This window comes from Xiphophorus couchianus, chromosome 2 (genome assembly GCF_001444195.1).
Source record: "Xiphophorus couchianus chromosome 2, X_couchianus-1.0, whole genome shotgun sequence".
NCBI lineage: Eukaryota > Metazoa > Chordata > Actinopteri > Cyprinodontiformes > Poeciliidae > Xiphophorus > Xiphophorus couchianus.
In genome coordinates, this window is record NC_040229.1 from 2997806 (window position 1) to 3014612 (window position 16807).

General features: G+C 38.0%; 2 protein-coding genes across 2 annotated transcripts; one reads left to right on the forward strand and one right to left on the reverse strand.

The window, feature by feature from the left end:
- Positions 1 to 364: 364 nt before the first annotated feature.
- Positions 365 to 10081, reverse strand: dcun1d3 (defective in cullin neddylation 1 domain containing 3). The gene is made up of 5 exons (XM_028034989.1): positions 9698 to 10081; positions 8090 to 8156; positions 4584 to 4627; positions 3977 to 4503; positions 365 to 2592 (listed from the first exon to the last, which is right to left on the reverse strand). The coding sequence occupies exons 4-5, from the start codon at positions 4405 to 4407 to the stop codon at positions 2067 to 2069; spliced, it is 957 nt and encodes a 318-aa protein (XP_027890790.1). The 5' UTR covers positions 4408 to 4503; positions 4584 to 4627; positions 8090 to 8156; positions 9698 to 10081; the 3' UTR covers positions 365 to 2066.
- A 1548-nt stretch (positions 10082 to 11629) lies between these two features.
- lyrm1 (LYR motif containing 1) lies at positions 11630 to 15367 on the forward strand. The gene is made up of 5 exons (XM_028026154.1): positions 11630 to 11694; positions 13570 to 13737; positions 14616 to 14676; positions 14930 to 14961; positions 15037 to 15367. Exons 2-5 carry the CDS (start codon positions 13579 to 13581, stop codon positions 15148 to 15150), a joined length of 366 nt encoding a protein of 121 aa, XP_027881955.1. The 5' UTR covers positions 11630 to 11694; positions 13570 to 13578; the 3' UTR covers positions 15151 to 15367.
- Positions 15368 to 16807: the final 1440 nt, after the last annotated feature.

A 16807-nucleotide genomic window follows, 5' to 3' on the forward strand; every position in this document is an offset into this window, starting at 1 on the left:
AAAAAACTTTTCAGCAAAATGTAAAGGTTTGCTTAAAGATAATTCCTTAATATTGATGAAAACGTTCTGGTTCGACTGGCAGGTTATTTTACTTAAAACCTGGGAAAATGTCTTAAGTTAAATAAAGTTAAATTCATCAACATCAAGGCATTATTAACATAAAACAAGCTCTTATTTCTTGCTGAAAAGTTACTTTTTTTTTTTACATTGTACTAAGAAATTTGCACCAGAAACTAGACAAAAAAATACTTGGTAAAAGTTAGTATTTTTACAGTGTTTAAAGATTTTAATAAATGTTTCCAGAGGTTATGAAAGGTCAACCAGCTGGTCCGCATTGAGGAAATCAAACAAAATAAAAATACTGTGTCAATCAACTGTGCAGCAAAAATGTCTGTTATAATTTTAAAAACGTTTCCCAATGTGTCCACAAACAAATCCAAAAATAATTTGTATAAATTCATTTCACCATGTTTGTGCAGGTAAAATATTCCCTGCATACAAAGTCTGTTAGATTTTGTAAATGTTGGGGCCGGTTGACCTTTGATCTCCTCATTTATTAATATTTATTAACGGCACAAACGTTGCACAAATATTTGACGCCAATTTAGTTATATTTGAAGAAAGTGGGGAGAGAAAAACAAATCTAAGTGATGCTTCTGCGTCGAAATGCCAGAATTAAATCCAGAACCGATCAACCCGTCAGACACTGCGGCGCCAATCTGGAGCTGGACATGCGAGGAGATTTCAGCCCAAACCTTCACTGAGCAACGCAACAACTGGAGCCTGTTTACCGACTACAAACATGAGAGGATAAAACAATAACTTAAATAGAAGAAGTGCTTAAAAGAACAGAGCCCTTTGAAGAGGAGAAAACTGGAGCTCACTGCAAAAAAACACAATATCACCAATTAATGCCGCTCTAGTTTCTACTGGCACAACTAGCTACTTAAGCTTATCAAGATATAGGAGCTTGTTTTAAGTAAATAACTCATTAACATTGATAACAATGTACTGGATTATTTCACATAACATGGGAAAAAGTGAAATGATCTGCTAGTTTTTCCGTCTATAGGAATGAATAATTGATTAAAAACAAGCTCATATCTTCATGAAAAGTTATTTTTAAGTTAGTTTTGTCCCATTTCAGGTGTACCAAGATATCTGCACTAGAAACCAGACAAAATATTTGGTAAGAAAGAAAACACATCAACTGATTAATTAGATTAATCATGGTTAATTGATTACTACAATAATCGATTAATCATAGTTAATCATTTCAGCAATATTTCAAATAAAACAAAACTGATTTAATTAAAATTTCAGAAAGATATGAGCTTGTTTTCAGTAAAAAATAAAATCATTGATGTCAATGAAAAGGTACTGGATTATTTCAAAATGTCTGTGAAATTATCTGTCAGTGAAACTAATACTATTTTCATCAACATTAAGAAACAACTGACTTAAAACAAGCTACAGAGTTTGTCTTAGTTCAAGTGTAGTAAAATATTTGCCGCTTTCTTTTTGTCTGGTAGAAACTGTACAAAAATACTCAGTAAAAAATAAGGAAAATAACTTCAATTAATCAGGACAATTGTGATCAATTATTACAATAATCAAATAATTTATCACAATTAATCATTTCAGCCCTACTTAGGAAAATACAAAACTGACTTCAGTAAAATGTCACCAGGATATGAGCTTGTTTTCAGTAAGTAATTCATTAAAACTGATCAGATGTAGATTATTTCTCTTATTTCACTCATAAAATGTCTTCTTAACAGTGAAATTATCTGCCAATGGAACAAGCACATTTTCATTAATATTAATGAATTATATTGATCTACAAAGTTAGGTATAAGCCAGTTTTCTCTTATTTCAGGCGTACTGAGACATTTGTAGTAGAAACTCGACCAAAATCAACGGGTGAGATTTTGTGTTTTTGCAGTGCAGGAACCGAACAGGAGCAAAACCGAAAGCTGAAATGGTAATACTAATAATTCCCAGAAGTCTGCTTCACTTATAGATCATTTTCTTCCTCTCTGATAAAAATATCTGGCGTTTTGAGGTCAGTGGCCCCCCCACGTCTGTGCGCCACGGCTTCCCTCGGCGTCCAGCCCGTCTGAGGCGGGGCAGTCCGTCTCCTCGTCCCTCGTCAGCGCCGCCGTCTCCTCCTCTCGTTTCCGGCGCTCCAGCTCCCACTCCACGAAGGTGTCGAAGAGGCTGGGCCAGGCCTCGTCCTCGCTGTAGTTGCTCAGGTCCGACCCGATGGCCTGCGTGAAGTTCAGGAACATGTTCCAGGTGTCTCTGGAGATACCGCGCACGCCCGACGGGTTCTCGGCCAGGAAGTCGAGCCAGCGCTCCAGGACGGGCGGCGTGTCCTGCGTGAAGACGAGGCGCCACAGGGCGATGGCGATGTCGCGCTGCAGCGAGCGCTGGCCCTCGTCGGCGTCCAGGCCGAACTGGAAGGTGAAGCGGTACAGGTCCTTGAAGCTCTCCTCGCCCTGCGCCTCCAGCAGCAGGAAGGGGAAGCGGGAGCAGATGCCCTCGATGCTGTCCGCCCCGATGGCCTTACAGCCCTCCACAAACTCCTTCCTGATGGGGAGAAACCAGAGCAGAGGATGAGAGCAGGAAGGACACAAAGCGTCTGCAACGTTCAGCTGGAAAACAACAGGAATGAAAAATTCACCACAAAATATTACAGCCAAAAACATGTTTGAAATTACCAGGGTGAAGTCATATTACAGGAAGAATTCAGTTCTAATATTATGAAAATTAAGTTGTGCAACAATAACGCTGTAATGCTATGAGAATAAAGTTGTAGATTTATGTGAATAAAATGATAATATTATGAATAAAGTCGTAAAATTACAGGTAACATCATAATATTAAGAAATTAGTCAAAATTAGGAGAATGAAGTCATGAAATGACCAGATTGTTCAAAAACCTCAAAACAGCAAAATGTACTGAAGAGGCTTTGGTTGGTTTTAAGGTAGAAAAAGTTTAACAGCAGCAAAAATGTTCAATTTTACTGTTTCTAAGATTAAACGACTTTTTAATGAACGTCCCAGAAAACATTACTGAGTTTTATCCAAATAAATAGCAGAAAAGCTGCTGGCTGTTCCTCCCACCAACAGCAGCCTGGAAAACTCGTCTTTCTTCATTTTAAGAAATAAAAATTAATCTCTGGGCTTTTTATGCAGAAACATGGTGAAGTGCTTCAGTTAGCAGAGCTTAATAATGCAGCGCAAAATCCTCTGAATGAGAAGCAAGAGACGCAGCAGCTCTATTCACCTCGCTTCAGCAACTGGTGGGGGAGGGTCAACACAGAACAACTGTTTACATCTGGTGTGAGAATCAACAGCAGCATCCAAGTGAACCTGGACCTCAGCTAAAAAAGCAACATCTTAATCACCAGGCGGGAAAAATGCAACATTCATTTGAGTTTTTATTGTGTTTTTTTGTTTTAAAGTTAAAACGTTCTAGTTCCAATAAAACAATTAAATGTAAGATAAATTAAAATAAGCTCAATCGTTTCCATTTGCAAGATTTCTTTCCGAGTTTTAGACAGTAAATTTTTGGGCTCTGGATTTATTCTGCATGATGAGCAACAGAGAAAATAACGGAGATTTTAAATGATTTAGGAGCAAATTTAGCGCATCAGTCCATCACACGTCACCATAACTGGGTCTAAACAGTTCTGGGTTTTAACAGTTCTGGGCGGTGGAGGCGCCCGGCGGTGGAGGCGCCCGGCGGTGGAGGCGCCTGCCGCGTTTTAAAGTTAAAAAATTTACAAAATTGACAGTAAATGTAAAAATACCATCAGGTTATTGGAAGACATTTTCAACAAATGGCTTAACACAAACATAAAATAAGCAAACAAGCAGAGCTCAGCCTGGCGGGGTGTAATTAAAGACTGGGTGCCCGCCAGGCTGATGAAACCCAGGGAAACCCGCTAAAACGACCTTGGCACCGTACCGTGTAAACTTGCACATGGTGGCTGCCTGAAACTTCCAGGCCAGAACCAGAACCCGGAACTCGGCCGGGTCGACGCAGAGGTCGTTGCAGAACCGTTCCATGCCCTCCTCCAAGATGGCGTCCTCCAGCTCGTCCTTGTAGCACGCGAACAGCTCGTCGATGCGCGCCATGGACAGCCCGTCGCCGTCCTCCCTGCACGGCTCCCTCATGGCGGCGGAGATGACGGGCGTCTCCATGGTAACCTCTAAGGCCTTGGTGCCATTCAGCAGCTCGCTGGTGGATTTGCCAGAGGGGGCGCTGCAGTCGTCTTTGTGCACGCCGCCGCTGGCGATGTCGACTCGCTTGTGGGACTTGGACGCGCTGTCCTTATCTCCGCTCTTGCTGCCCAGAGACGACGTCGGGTTCTTACACTTGGTGACACACTGGCCCATGTCTCTCGTCTCTGTCCTCCTCGACGTCAGTCCCCGTCCGAACCGCCCAGACACCTCTTCTCTAGCCGGACGAGGTGCCTCAACATACCCTCAGGCCTGAGAGACAAACAGGTGCATGCTGGGAATCTCTACAGTCAATCTCTTTATTCACTCAGAGTAAAAAACAACAGACCTACCTTTCCCAGATCTACCAAAGCTTCAACTGTCGAACCTAAAAACCCTGAAAGAGAAAAGGAGAAAAACATCAACTTCACTGAATTTAGGTCTGGGCTTGGACTAGGCCATTTTAACCCTTTGATCTATCCTATTCTTTAATTTCTCTTTGTGATCAATAAAGTATTTTTTGAATCTCTCTAGCTGGATGCAAGTTTGGACAATAAATAAATAATAATATATATCACAATAAACATGTGATCAATGTCTGATAGAACCGCACAGCATTCTGGGAGATGTAGGCAGAGGAAAGACTAGTCATTGCTAGCTAAGCTAGGTGGTAGCATCAACTCTCTCGCTCTTTGGTTGCCTAGCAACAACCTGCTGGGTAACTGGGCAGAGGCAGATTATTGCATAAAAATTAAAACAGCTTAGAGTGAAAACTGTGAATGAAACAGGAAGGATTTGGTTTTTCACATATTTCAAACAAAAAGTGTAATAATTATCAACACGCTGATATGAAACGATTATTTAGTGTTACTGTTTTCAGCCTTATTGTTTACAGAGATTCAACATGGAGGGCAAGCAGACCAGAGACCGTCACCATAACGATTCTGCTGGACAAAAATTATTAACAAACAGTAATATTGTTTTAACTGGAATAAAAACAGGGGCGTAATAATTCAGGTTTCCTGTTCTTGTACCAAACACTGAAACTGGAAGACATTTTAAATATCCAAAACAAAACAACAAAAACTATAAGACAAAGTAAAAAAAAACATTTAATGAAGTTGATGATGAAGTCTATGGAAACAAAGTAACTCTTCAGAAAAATAATCATCAGAATGGAAAGACTATGGCTGGAGGGACTATGTCTCTCGGCTGGCCTGGGAACGCCTCGGGATTCCCCCTGGAAGAGCTAGAAGAAGTGGCCGGGGAGAGGGAAGTCTGGGCCTCCCTTCTGAAGCTGCTACCCCCGCGACCCGACCTCGGATAAGCGGAAGAAGATGGATGGATGGATGGATGGATGAATGGAAATTATTGAGATTATTTTAATTTATCATGTTCAGAGTAAATTTCTGTCAAAAAAAATTTAAATGTTGAGTTTGAGAAGTCAAAAATTTAGCTTAAAAAAAGTTTTTTCTAGAAAATTTCTGAAATTTATTTTAAAATTTCCGATGTTATTTAAAAATACTGCGATATATTTAATGTGTAGTGATGTAGCAAAAACAAAATCTGAATCATCTGAGATCAAAACAGAGGAATAACTACTTTTCTGTTTTATCTCCTGAAGGAGGAGAATCCTCCAAGTTTATGTCCCAGAAAAATATTAATATAGAAACTAAAATCTCATCCTCACATCGTCCATTAATCTGTTCGTCTCTTTGAAAGAATTGGTGGCTTTTAGTTGGATAATTTCTCTGGAATAATCCCAGAAATGTTAGAATTAGGCGTCTGATTCTCGCACTACCAGCAGATCCTGATTTCTTTACCCAGAAAACAATCAGCCGAAATAAACAATGAGGATTTTAATATGTGGATTCCAGATTTCAGATCAGAACACAATGGCTTTGGGTAAACAGACAAAACGTAAATAATCCTATCTGTGGGATTATTATGGGATTAAATCACGACGTTCCCACGTTTTGGAATGTTTTTCACCCACAGCAGCGACCCAAACACTGTTTCTGTTTAAGTTCTTGGAGCTTCCTGGAGCCGTCAGCGTTTCGGCTCGTTCACCGAACAGATGATTCAGGTTTTCCTCGGCGGGTTCTGGCCGCGCTCCAGACAAACGCAGATAAAGCCTGGAGTCATAAAACGGATTTTAATCATTAATGTTGCAACATGATGCTGGGAGTTTCCTGCGTTTAGATGTGGGTTTGCATCAAGGCCGGATTAATCATGTGGTTCCGCTGGTTGGACCTAATCCGTGATTCAGAGCCGTTCCTGGGAAACATTCTGCAACGAACCAATGAAACATCAAGATTGCTCAACTTTGGTTGCAAAAGTTCATCCAGAATACTTTTGCAACCAAAACATTTTATATTTTACCGAACTAAAACCACAAACCTTTCCACTTTGGTCAGATTGGATGAAGGATAGGGGTCAGAAATGATCATTTATCATTAACTTCTTATGATAAGAACTTTATTGTCTCAATAAATTTATATTAAAGGGCCAGTATCATTTTTTTTAAAATCTACTTTTTTGATATTTTATTATGTTTTAATATTCTTCCCAATTCAAAAACTAACCTGGAGCGTTGCCTCAATGTTTAAGAAATCCTCTAATCACCATAGCAACCATTCAGCTGTTAAAACGCCTGGATGGACCTAGCCCCGCCTTCGAGGCGCAGCTCCACCCCCACTCAGCTCCTTCAGACTAGCCAGCAGCAATTAGCAAACATCTGCTGAGCTTGTTATAGGAGCTGCTGCTCAGAGCAACGCTGGCAAAAACATTAAAGGGTTAATAGAGGAGCCGTGTTGGGACGACTTCCTGGAGGCGGAGCTTCAGAAAGAGCAGGAGATTTAAATAGACAAAGGCCCAATTTCAAGGTGTTAAATCAGGAAGTCAAATTTGTTTTAAGTCATATTTTATATATAAAGGAGTTTTATAACAACTGAAGGTAACCATTACTTGACTATGTTATATTATGGCACTTTGTACCTGGAAAACACCTAATGCTGCCCCTTAATGTTAAATTAAAAACAAACTGACAGTATTATCAGAAATGCTATTTTTACCATTTTCTCCATGAGAGCATCAAAAAATATCAGTAAATGTGAAAACATGATTTAATTCAGTCACTGTGTGCAGCTTGGATTATATAAATGACTCTTAGTTAAGTGTCTTTTGTCCTGAAGAAGCCAGATTTAAATCAAATGTTTTGTTCTAGGACAGTATTTGTGCCTGCAGTTACCTAAAGAAAAAACCTTTGTCCATCTTAGCTTATTAGATTGACTGACATTAGATACATTAAAAACTGGTGTTTTTGTGAGCCTGCTGCTTTATTATTTTTATTATTAAATTGGATATAATTTCAGATTTTTGTACTTAAAAATAAGCTATTAATGTTACAGGTTAATTTTCTAAGATAAAGAAAATTACTTTTTAGGAATGCACAGATCTAAAAATTGATAAAAGTATTGATATTTGATATTACTGCTGGCTCAGCCATATTTACCAATATTTTACTTTATTAATCGTCATAATAATTAATAGATTCCTTTATTACTAAAATAATTGATAACATTAATCAGTTTGTTTACTTATTCATTGCAGAAAAGATGTGAAGTTTGAGGCTGAAAATCTGAATTTATTCTGGGATTAAAGAACAAGGAGACAGTTTTCCATTCAGTTGACTTCAGAAAGCTGGACGTGTTTTTTAACATAAAGTAACAGAAAGGGATTCATATCATGTAAAACTGATGATAAGCATTTATTACTTGCATCTTTTAGGGAACTGTTAGGCTGTAATCACAGCCAGTGTGTTTCAGCTGAATGAGACGAAGATGATGATGATACTTACATAAAGTCTTTCAGAGGGCATCGTCTTTCAAATCTGCTCCATCATTGCGACCTTGATATCAGCAACGCTGCAAAGACACATTATCTTGTCGTCATAAGCAGAACGGGACACCTCATCATTCCCAACCCTGCAGGGAATATTCCCCTCTGGATGTCATTTAGCCACAGTTCAACCCTAAACCTCTCAAAAAAACATTATTACTGGTTTAAATCTAACTTACAGTGTGGTTTTAAGAAATTTTCTATGTCTCAAGTTTGAGGTTTCCTTCCTAACATCTTACACATTTCATAGCTCAAACACATGCTATTAATTACACATCAAGTTGCTGTTAAAGCTCAGCTCTAGTCTGTTTTGGATTAGCAGTGGTTTGGTCCATTCCTGATACACAGAGGCGGTCCAAGACCAAGTTACCAGGGGGCCCAGGAACCGATCTTATAGCTCAATCAAATTTGCAGTTTTTAAAAATTACATTACAGTTTTTAAAAATACTTTTTTTCCCAATGGGCTTCCATAGTTTAGGGTAACCATCTAGTTTCACAGTTTGAATCTAGTTGGACTTTGAATTTATGTCAACTCCCAGAAGGAATGATTGAAATAAATATTTGCTATCATTAGTAATTTCTTTGGAAAAAAATGAGAAAAATAAAACAAATCAGATTTGATATGAAAAAAATAAGACCTTATTTTTAAGGTAGATAGCTCAGCGTTTACAGCCATGGGGCCCAGAACAAAATAAATCAAAGGATAGCATTTCATCACTTAACATTAGGTGAGACAGTCACTAGTATGAGCTCTGATCTAGCAGATGAAAACTGTGATTCTGTCTCAATACAACTGAAAAAGTGCAACACCTTCATTTTTTCCATTGTTAAAGTAAAACTCAAACAGTAAAAAATGAAACTGGGACAAAAAGTAAATTAGAAATGTTTACAAATGTCATAATAAGAAATGAATTTAATAATTTCTCCTCAGTAGAGGAGCGCTGGCCTCCCGTTGGCCCCCTTCTAGAAACGCCAATGCAGACACATTTAAAGGTATCCAGGATAACTCGCAGTGATCAATGCACCGGGCATGTAGAGACAAGCCTGCCTCAGTCCTGAACTGGCCAGCCTGGACGTCTGGAGGCCTACTTTTATCCACAACAAACCAGCACCATGCAACTCATCCAGACATCAGTTTAACCGGATTAGCTGGTCTGAAATCTGTCCGAGTCAAAGCACAGTTTCAATGTCAACATTTAACATCTGCAATACTGCTGTCAGCGGCTCACTTTGATCAGAAATCATCTTTTACGTGGTTTTAGGAAGTTAAGATTGGTTTAAAAAGGAAACAGACGAGCAAAACCGAGTGATTCTAACAGCAAAAACATCCCAAACGAGATGGAAACAGCGCCTTTAATCCGATGTAAAGGCGACACTCTATGCTGTTACGAGCTAAATTAGTTATTACTCGCTGAGGAGCTGCTGATCAATAATCCATGATTGGTCGGGAGGACATTTAAACATCTCCATCTGAAGAGCCTGGCCCAGGCGGCGACGCAGCTACAGCTTAGCCTCGGCTAAGCTAGCTCCTTAGCGGCTCGCAAATATCCGACAGAAAAAGACTCACCTTTCCGGAAAATTACGTGTTGAGTGGTTTCAATGTACATCATTCCGAAAAAGAGGGTTAAAAAAAGAAACAAAGAAGTTAAAGAAGTTCTTCGAAACCCCGAAGTGGAGCAAAAACTCGTAGAGAGCTAGCTAACTAGCGGGGACAGCAGGCGAAAGAAAACTTTAACACCAAAGTTGATTATTTTTCTGTTTTAGGGAAAAAAATACGCGAAAACTCCGAGAGTCGGAGTTTGTCTTCGAGTCCATTTGGAGTCGAGTTCAGTGTGAGAAAAGAGAAACTCGGAGTAACGCTGCTTATTTCTTTGTGCTTCCCCTTCTAGTCATTGAGCGCAGCAACATTAGAGACATTTTCCTGCATCACTTCCTGCCTCCAGCAGCCAACAGCTGATCTCCATCCAACAGGGCCGAGCACCCACAATCTGGGGCCCGGTTCTCTCTGGCACCTTCCTGGGTTATAATAGTTAGGGGTCACATACTTTAGTTTAATTTAGTTGTGACTTTTTGTTTGTTTAATTCAGTTAGTTTTAATTGGTTTTGTAGAGCGTGTTTGCTAGATTTGATTAAATATTATTTAGTCTTTAAGTTTATTTTTTACTCGTTGTAATAGTAGCTTTAGTTTTTTCTGCATTTTTAAAGTGCAGAATGCAAGAATATCAAAGTATTGTGCATATGTATACACTGATTATTATTGAACAAGCAACTGACTCTGGTAAGCTTCCTCTTTAGCAAGCTCAATATTTGGGTCTAATCTCATTTTTTAGTTTGGAGATAAATATTTAGCTAGAAAAATAGAGATTTATTTGAGAACTAAATATTTAATTTAAAACTAAATATCTACCTCCAATTTGGTAACTAAATATTTAGTTTCTTAACTAAATATTTAATTTGAAAGCTAAAAATTTAGTTTGTGACATAAATATTTAGCATATTTATATGTTAGGAGAAAGTAGAAATTTTGTAAGAAAAATACTTTTTAAATTTGGAGTTAAAAATTTAGTTTACAAACTAAATATTTAGCTTAGACTTCAACATTTAGTTGTGTTCTAAGTAATCGATTCCTAAAGTCTTTAATTGATATTTAGTTTACCTAAAGATTTATCTTGTTAATTAAATATTTATTTTGGAACTCTGAGATTCATAAATGTAGGAGTAATATAAGACTTTGAAAAATAAACACCCACATTTTTTTCTTTAAGACAGGCTAAATAAACCAAATAATTACTACTAGTATTTCACTGTGTAACTTCACACACAGCACCCCAGAAATTATGACACTAAATATAGCCTTTGCTAATATAAAGTATTTTTGAACTGAACTGAAATATATACACTTCTTATTTAATTAAAATCATGCACAATAAATTACAATCTGCCATTTTATGTGGTAGGTAAAGCGTACCTTTTGAAAAATAACAACTATTTATTGTTGTTATTTATATGTATCTTTTATTGGAAATACACATTGAGATTAAAATTTCTTTTAAACTGGCATGTTGCTTTAATATATTGGGTGCTAATATGATCTCAATAGTTATAATTAATCATAAAACACAAAAACTTGTGATCTCCATAATCCATCAGATGGAGAATGAATAAAGTAATCAGGTGGGTTTTGATTTGGAGTGAGAAACACTTTTTGTTTCAGTGAAAGAAACTCAATTTAAGTCTCAGCTTAGTTTGTCAACATCTCATATCAGAATAACTACGTATTTGTATCATCTGAAAACTTCAGTTTCAGTCCTTATTAGGCTCATATTGTGGTCTATTTTTCTTCCCTTTCTGTTGTAATATCCTAATATTAAATGTTTTGTTTTCATCATAATTGGTAGAAACAAAGGCCTGAAAACATCTGTCTGTGTGGAATTAATCTATAGTTTCACTCAGGGATGGAGTTTAAAATAAATGAACTTTTTAGTGACATAATGCGAATTCACGAGCACTGTTGCTTTAAGACTACGTCATCAGCCAGCGACCATGTCACCGCTTTAAAAACAAAGGTAAGGTCGCGTTTTACGCTTTAAATAAGAATAAATTATGTAATTTAAAAATAAACTATGACTCTTTAACATCGCTGTTAGCATCTTAGCTCAGGTCTGTTATTTGAGACGCTGTTATCTTTCTAAAATATGTTAAAATATATGTTTAGGAGCGAAGTTCGGCTGAATTGGTTCATTTCGGTGAAGCGAACAGGATCCAGATTTGCAACGGGATTATTTTAGGGTGTTTTATAACCTTCCGAGGAGATCTTCAGTGGTTATGCAACAGTTTAAAATTTAATATTTAATAAGTGATGAACAAAAACATTTTATGTCGACTAGATTTCCTTCAGTAGCTGTAACCGAGTCATAAACACCAACCAAGTAAAGTAGCAATGAAAATATCAGCTATTATTCATATTCCGTTCAAAAATACTTTATTTATACCACAAGGAAATTAAATTTTGTAACTCGTATTATTCAAGGTTCTTCACAGAATTGCTGTAGATGGAGATTGCTGTGAGCTACAAGGATCTCCTGTAGGGGTCTGTGCTACAGCAGCTCTGACGAAGCTTCTGACTGAAGACTGTTGTTGTAAAGTAGTCTGATGAAGAGGATGCTCAGGATTGGTCATTATTTCCTCCATTACAGAAAAGGAAAATCAACAAATCTGTTCAGAGGGAAAATACTTGACTCATTTTTGCAGTTTAAAATTCATTTGTGACGTTAATAAAATTCCACAAATGCCAATTATTTTTGCAGATATTACATTATAAAATCTTTTATCCTAACTTATGTTGTCAGACAATTTCTCTTTAAAGAACTTCAAGCTTCTACAGACAGTAATCAGAACAAAATTAGTTGTTAATCACATGTAATTCATAATTTATGTAAGGAAATGAACTTGTTCAAGTAGAAGCTAGTTGTTGTTTTTTTCTCTTTAAGAAATAACATCAGTGCTTGAAAAACGCATTTTGGGTTTATTGTAATTTCATAGTTTCTTATCAAACATTGTTTGATCAAAGGCCTTTAAGTGTGAAACTAAGGATGTTTGTAAGGGTCAAATAATTTCACATAATTCTGCATTTAAATGTTTGTTTTCTGTCACATTAATATTTAAACTTACCCTGCAGAGACAAACGTGTTAAATAACGAACAGCTAAACAAATGAAAGGCTGTCACGTTTTACATTTTTGAGCCAACATTAGACATGTTTAAGGTATTTCCTAATACGTGGAGTGAGACCGTTTTTAGATATCTTGTTTTTGAAATCTAGCAGATGTCTAACTTTCCAGTATAAAGGTAAAGAAATATATAAATAACTGAATTAAACCGTCAGTTAAAGCTGCAGTACGAAACTTTTATAAAACAGGTTTTTTACATATTTGTTTAAACTGTTAGGACACAGATAATCTGTGAAAACTTCAATCTCCTCCACTTCCTCCACTATTGCCATCTGAAAAAATGCACCAAAAGCAACCAATGAGAGCCATAAGGAGGAGGGGCTTAGTGCTGTCAATCATCCTTGTGAACTCACTGCTAAATGTGCTAATGGTGGAGAAATGACTTAATATACAGGAAAACTTTGTACCTGCCATCATTGGTGGCTATGCTAATTAGTCTTAGCATTCACTGTATTATAGAGAGTGGGGGATAATTGACAGCTCTAAGCCCCGCCTCCTGGCCCTGATTGGTTGTTTCTAATTAGCACTAGGAGAAAGCAGAGGAGACCGATCTTTTCCCAGATTCTCTGTCTGGAACCAAACAGTCATGACTTGGTGACAGCTTAAACAAACTATGAAAAAAGATATTTTTAATAAAAGCTACATGCTGTGAGAGTCGCAGCAGGTTCCCGTGTTTAAGGCGGTTCTGGTTACTTCCTGGCTGCTTTCCTCAGGCCCAGATGGCGGTGTCCTCTCGCTCCACCGTGTTATCTCTCTACATCCGGGTGTTTCGGATCGCCCGGGCCTGGCAGGCCCAGACCGGCGCCGCGAGCGACTCGGAGGCGGAGAGGCGGTACATCGAGCAAGAGGCCCGGTCTCTGTTCAGGCAGAACCAGCCGGTGGGAACAGCAGCTGCTGGTTTTACGTTATATTTTTATTTCATTATGACTTTTTCTTTAATTCAGTTAGTTTTAATTAGTTTTCAGAATATGTTTGGTAGTTTTCATTAGTTATTATTTGTTAAGTATTGTTTAGTTTTAGCACCATTTTCCAAAAATGTGTTCAATTATTGTTCAACAGCCGACTGACTCTGGTGTTTTCTCCAAACTTTTTGTTGTCGCCTTTTTCTGGACTAAAAGAAAAGCAGTTAGTCGCCTGATGATGTCAACTGCTTGTGTGTTGCACATCACTTTGAAAGGCTAATAAATAAATCATAAACACAAAAACTAAGGATGTTATTTCTATAATTACAATATGTTTCAGTTATTTTTATAAATATGTGATATAGTTCCAGTTATAGTTTTTCCACATTAGTTACAGTTTTTATTTATTTCATTTAACAAAAATGTTTTCTCAATGTCACTTTTCATTATTTCATTAGTTTTAGTTAACTATGATTACTTTGCTTCGAGCTGGATGATCTGGCTGAAAAACAAATCATGAAATAAACATTTGATATTCAGCCGATGTCGATAATTATTGATTAGTTTTTTGTTTTAAATAATTCGAATACTGCCAAACTGGCTTCGTGTCATTTCCTGTTTAATCCAGTTTTCTCTACATGTTGTTTATTTTTTAGCAGTTATGAGGCAAAGTGGGGAAACCAGAAGGTTGTTGCTAGGCAACCAAAGAGTGAGAGAGTCAGTTGAATCCACCAACATGGAATATTATGGAAGATTCTCTCAGATGTATTCAGTATTGATATTGATCACTGCCTGTCCTTACATATAATATTATGGATTTATTGTTTCTTTCTAACTTTTCTTGCGGTTTTCAGCTCACAGATCCAGAATCCATAAGGAGATGCATAGAGGAATGTGAAGCCAGGATAGAAATAGGTGAGGATGGATTCAGTCACGACTTCTGCTCATTTCAAACAGGGTAGAACAAACAAAGTAAAAGAGTTTTTACGACATTTTTAACATCTAAAATAAACAAAACAACAGAAACGACAAATAAAATGAATTATGAAGTCTCAGGAAACAAAATGATTTTTTTATCATCCAGCTTCAAGCAATTAATTGCTTAATTGCTTATTGCAACAGGCCTGATTTCACAATGAAACGTTAAAATCAGCCTCTTTCTGTTCAGGTCTGCATTACAGGAATCCGTACCCCAGAGCGGTGAGTAAGCGCCCCCTACTGGCCGGGTTGTGAATGCATCAGGAATGCGTCCTGACGGCCCGGTTCTGCCCGCAGACCTACCTGCCTCCTCTGGGTCTGGCCACGCAGCGGGGCAGGCGGCTGCGCGCTCAGCAGCGCCTCCGGAAGCAGGCCAAACCCGTCTACCTGCAGTCCCACGACGACACCTGAAGGCGCCGTCCCCGGTTACCATGGTTACCTCAGAGAGGAAGCCGGAGTCCGCATCAGGGGCCGAACGTCTGCAAGCGGGTACTGATCCCAGATCAGACATTGTTCAGGAGAAAAAACTTTTTATTTTTCATTCAAAGTGTTGGGAAAGTCCAAAAACTGTTTCATGTTTTATTCATCATCATGTTTAATTTAATCAATAAAGTGTCTGAATGTTCAATCTGCTGCTTCAGCCGATAATTAAAGTTTAACAGTTTCAGCATCTTAGAACCCAGAACTCTTCAACTTGAGGTTCGCATGAGATTTCTGAATAATCTGTGATTAATTTCTGATTAATTTGAGCTGAACGGGTTAGGATTGGTTTATGGCCTATACAAAACATCTTAATTACACTTTTCATAGAAAATCATTCTTAGATAACATTTTCTTTCAGAATCTGTCATCGCTCTGCCACTTTAAATCCAAATAAGCTGCTGCTGGCCACGCCCCCCCAACTCAATGTTTACGCTGTGAAAATGGCTGCAAACAGATGCACAATTATGCAACTGTACGTCTTTGACAAGCAGAAGTGGAGACTCCTGCACAGCCAACCAGAATGCACCAACTGGTTTCTGGATGGTGAGTCAACAACAAAACTCTTGTCTTTTCCAGCAGTACATTGTACAGCGAATACAGCGGGAAAACCAGCTGACCAAATATGCTGGAACTCTGCTGGGGTTGCTAGGTAACAGGCAGAACTCTGCTGGGGTTGCTAGGTAACAGGCAGAACTCTGCTGGGGTTGCTAGGTAACAGGCAGAACTCTGCTGGGGTTGCTAGGTAACAGGCAGAACTCTGCTGGGGTTGCTAGGTAACAGGCAGAACTCTACTGGGGTTGCTAGGTAACGGGGAGTGCCTGCTGATTTGTGACGTTACAGATGTTTTTTTTCAAGCTGCTCATGGTCTCTAATTTAAAGTAATGTCTTTGAATTCACATGAACATAAATCACTCATGATAAAATTTATTAAATTGTTAGAAATTCACACATCAATGAGAAAAATCTGTTAAAAGTTGCATTTTATGCAAAATAGCAGTTTGTTGATATTAATGTTATCATTCATGACTTTTGTTTTCAAACTTCTCCTTAAAGTAAAAACTCGCTGCCTCTCTCCATCGCAGCTGAAAAACTTTGAGAAAGACCAACAGTCAGGAAAATGACACGGTTCCTCAACACAAACAGGAAGTGATGCGTCTGACTCGTTTCCACGCAGCTGACAGATGTTTTAACTGCTTCCCATCCTGATCCGATAAACCAGAAGCTGCTGAAACAAAAGACCTCAAACCTTCAGCATCAAACAGGAGGAAAAGCAGCAGCTGCTTTTACCAACTCAAGTGATGTAAAGGTGAAACATCTGCTGCTTCTTCATCACTAAATGTTCACAGACTGAACGGAAAAGAAAGATCTGATAAAATATTGGTCTGGATTGGTCTGCAGCCTGAGCCTCTTTAAACCTAAAGCTATATACCTAAGAATGTTTTAAATATTTTAATAAATTCACATCTTATGGGTTTTTCTAGTTTCTTCATGGGCAACTGCATGTTTTTGGGGTTTTGTTTTATTCATATTTATATCAACACCCTGTAGGAGAAAATGTTTCCACCATCTTTTTGCTTTCAAGTTT

Bases quoted from the DNA above. Each gene is read 5' to 3' on its own strand.
- dcun1d3 (XM_028034989.1), bottom strand. From the start codon at position 4,407: ATGGGCCAGTGTGTCACCAAGTGTAAGAACCCGACGTCGTCTCTGGGC. The intron at 2,593-3,976 runs GTACGGTGCCAA...TCTCCCCATCAG, and splicing joins ACCATGTGCAAGTTTACACG to GAAGGAGTTTGTGGAGGGCT.
- lyrm1 (XM_028026154.1), top strand. From the start codon at position 13,579: ATGGCGGTGTCCTCTCGCTCCACCGTGTTATCTCTCTACATCCGGGTG. The intron at 13,738-14,615 runs GTGGGAACAGCA...TGCGGTTTTCAG, and splicing joins TGTTCAGGCAGAACCAGCCG to CTCACAGATCCAGAATCCAT. The intron at 14,677-14,929 runs GTGAGGATGGAT...CTTTCTGTTCAG, and splicing joins TGAAGCCAGGATAGAAATAG to GTCTGCATTACAGGAATCCG.